The sequence below is a fragment of the Rhinoderma darwinii genome, chromosome 3, assembly GCF_050947455.1.
Source record: "Rhinoderma darwinii isolate aRhiDar2 chromosome 3, aRhiDar2.hap1, whole genome shotgun sequence".
Taxonomy (NCBI): domain Eukaryota; kingdom Metazoa; phylum Chordata; class Amphibia; order Anura; family Rhinodermatidae; genus Rhinoderma; species Rhinoderma darwinii.
In genome coordinates, this window is record NC_134689.1 from 378,845,209 (window position 1) to 378,848,823 (window position 3,615).

General features: G+C 38.0%; 1 protein-coding gene across 1 annotated transcript; it reads left to right on the top strand.

The window, feature by feature from the left end:
* Positions 1-1,493: 1,493 nt before the first annotated feature.
* Positions 1,494-2,336, top strand: LOC142750518 (olfactory receptor 1E16-like; the record flags this gene model as incomplete). The annotated part of the gene is made up of 1 exon (XM_075859521.1): positions 1,494-2,336. A coding segment is annotated over one exon (843 nt), but the record flags the coding sequence as incomplete, so codon positions are not given.
* Positions 2,337-3,615: the final 1,279 nt, after the last annotated feature.

The window sequence follows — 3,615 nt, forward strand, 5'->3', positions numbered from 1 at the left end:
ATAGAGCCATCAGGAAGGCAGAAATGGTAAAATAGTTTCTACCTTCTCTTGTGGGCGCCTCGCTGCCTCTGATAGCCAGACACCCGATTTACAGCTACACAATTTTCTGTGCAGCCGTTATTGATACAAAGAGAGTCTTCTGGCCTGGTGGACTCAACAAACTAGACCGTTCCCTGATTTTGTCAGGGTAAACATGGATTGGATATGATTTGTTTTTTTCAACCTGATCCAGTTACTTATTTTTGGTTCAGCTTTGGACCTGAATAAAGAAGAAAACCTCATTTAACTCAAAAATATAAATTCATAAACTTAGCTTTACAAAGCTGGTGATTTTATGTATATTGTAACTGTGAGATGATGGAAATTGGCCAAAAATTGGGGTTTTCCTTTAATGCCTTGTAATAAAAACAAAAAACAAATATTTGAGTATTTTAGTATATTTGAGTTACTACGTCATACATCCCATATGTGTTATTTGTCTCATTTCAAGAGGCCCTTTCCCTGATGTCTGTTGTGTTTCCATGTAATGTCCATGAACAGCTAACCTACGGACGTTCGCAGTGGTGAGCCAAGTCAAGTGTTACAAGACTAGTTGTTATTGACATGCTGCCTGACATCTCCATGTGATTGTTAGGCAGCGGGTTCCCCTTAACGCAAAGCTGGACTGGCACTGTAGATACAACAGTCAGCCTGCACTATTAATCAGATTATTCTGAAAATACATTTAGATGGGGAACCTCCATAAAGATATTTTCTGAACATTGTTCATAATTTGTAGCTTTCCATCACCATTAGATTAGGAAATTGAAGACATGGAACATGGAGTAAACACTTTTTACCATGTCCTATCCTTTCCCATACATGTGCACTACGTGGTGCCATATAAATGCGCTAAAACTAAACATCTATGAATGTCATAAATGCTCTTTCTCTTGTTTGTGGGTTTAAACCAGTGGTGGTCAACCTGACATATATAGGGGTCTAAAATGCGGCCCTTGACTCCATCACTTTCAGACAGAATCGGATCAAGGGATAGGCACACACAGATGTATTTGTTTATTAGCCTTTTCTCCTTTTATTTTATTTAGGTATAACAGGTTTGGATCCCATACATAGAAACATACATATCACAATGCCTCCGCAGTGGTGAAGGCAGCTGCGCCATATGAATTGGCCTTTACCAGGGGCCCACACATCAGAGCTGTATTCAGCCACTGGCCCACCAATTGGTCATCACTGGTTTAAACCATAGAATTTATTCAAAATACATGTCTTTTGTAGCGACGATTTATACATATATAATTCCAGCTTTTCCCATTTCATGTGTAGATATCAAACCATTCAATGGACCATAAGTAATGTAAAGACAATCCATAATTTGATTTAAGAGCCTTGAATGAGCAATCTGATGGATAACCTAACCTATGGATTTCACCTGACAGCATTTTCTGATTCAACCAAAAATCATGTATTCATTTTCTTTATAATTTTTATTGATCTACTTGACTGGAGTATTGGGGAATATCATTATCATTACTTCTGTGATCATTGATGCCCGTTTACATACCCCCATGTACATTTTCCTCTGTAACTTGTCATCTGTTGACATGATATTTAATTCATCCACCTTCCCGAAACTCATGGACATTTTACTCTCCGGGAATGACTCAATATCCTTCATACAATGCTTTACCCAACTCTACTTTTACATGTTTGCAGCTAGTACGGAGGACGTCCTGTTGTCTTTGATGGCCTATGACCGATATGTGGCCATCTGTAAACCTTTACATTACCACCTGATCATGAATAAGAGGAAGTATGTCCTCCTTTTACTGGGTACTTGGATATTAGGATGTGCCAACTCTCTTTTTTTGACCTTCTCAATCTACCAGTTGGAGCTATGTCCTTCAAATAAAATACAACATTTCTTTTGTGATATTAAAGCTTTGGAGAAGATCTCTTGTAGTCATACCCAATTTTACATTCTACTATACATTGAAAGCGTGGTTCTTGGACTCTTTCCATTTTTACTCAGCTTAACATCCTACATCAAAATCATTCTCATCATTCTACGTATTAGATCCACCAGTGGTAGAAAAAAGGCCTTCTCCACATGCACATCCCACCTGGCTGTGCTAATCATTTTCTATGGTGTGGCTCTATGTATGTATGTGAAGCCTCCTTCAGGACACTTTGATAAACAAGACTTAGTGTTTTCCATAATGTACACAGGAGTAACTCCCATGTTAAATCCATTAATATATACTTTAAGAAATAAAGAGGTACAGGCAGCACTGTGGAGGATCTTTAAAATAAACAAAAAGAAGATTGCTTAGCAAAAATGCTTCTCTTGAGGTGTCCTATTCTGTCGGGTTCTGCTCAGACATTTCTTAAATATATCTGATTTTAAGAAAACAAGATAAGAACCGACATGGCCACCATGACACATGGGTTGCCAACCAGCTTTAATGGAGGACTGAATGGTAAATCTGCCTAGGTACCAAGCAATAATGGCAGCTATGTTGGTTGTCACCCAGCTGATTTAGTCTTTCCAGAAATAGAGGTATAATATTTTAAGACTATAAGGTGCACTTTTTTTTATGTAAACAAAGGATGTTTCTGAACAGACAAGAGTCCATTGGAATGCTCAAAAAGTCCTCAGGTAGTAAGCCGTGTTTACCACCGTTTTAGCTCCCTCCTTCCTTAGCCTCTCCTTGCCTTTCAGCATTACAGAGGTAATAGCTTCAATGAGTTTCCTTCCTCCTGAGACGTTCACTTGAAGTCTCTGCGGCCCCTTTCACTCTACAGCCTAGGAAGACAAACAGTAGACTTAGGTCTACTAGTAGATTCCTGATGCCTTAGTTCAACAATGGTGATTTTTTGGTCCACAGCCTTGAGCTAATAGGTCATCACAGTAAAGTAGAGGCTAAAGCATGGTAATTGTTGGTACTATAGTCCACTAGGCAGCCTCTGTTTACTACACTGAATTTCTCAACCTTCCCTCTTCTTCCACGTCTCCAACTTTTTCTCCTCTTATATAAGAATCCCAGAAGGGTAGACTTCCCTCACTCCTGAAAGAGCAAGTAAGTCTCCCCGACGTTGCGTCCTGACTAACACTGACTTAATACATCGTTTCTCAGAATCTCCCTGATGTCACGTTTCTAAAATTGGCAAATATGGATAAGATATGAATATGTTTTGCTCTATGGTTGAGAAAACATTTGCAGGCTTACAATATCTGATTAGATGATCTATGTGAACGAAAAGAAAACCTCTTATATGAAAATTTGGCTTTTGTCACGTTTTTTTGTTATTTTTTTTTACACTTCTAGATAATCGTCGCTGCCTATTCTCTAGAAAGGCATAAATGTGATGTGTCAGGGTTGGTTTCACAGGTAGATCATTTTCCAAGTATATATATATACACTGCATTCCAAATTATTATGCAAATGTTATTTTTCACTGATTTTCCTAAATAGTCGATGCAAATGACAGTCAGTATAATCTTCAAGCCATCAACCGTTGGAGTATAATGCAAATTTTATTGAACAAATCTCCTAATGATAACAGATTTGTTTTTTAGAAGTAAAAAACTCAAAATGCTCTGTTTCAAAT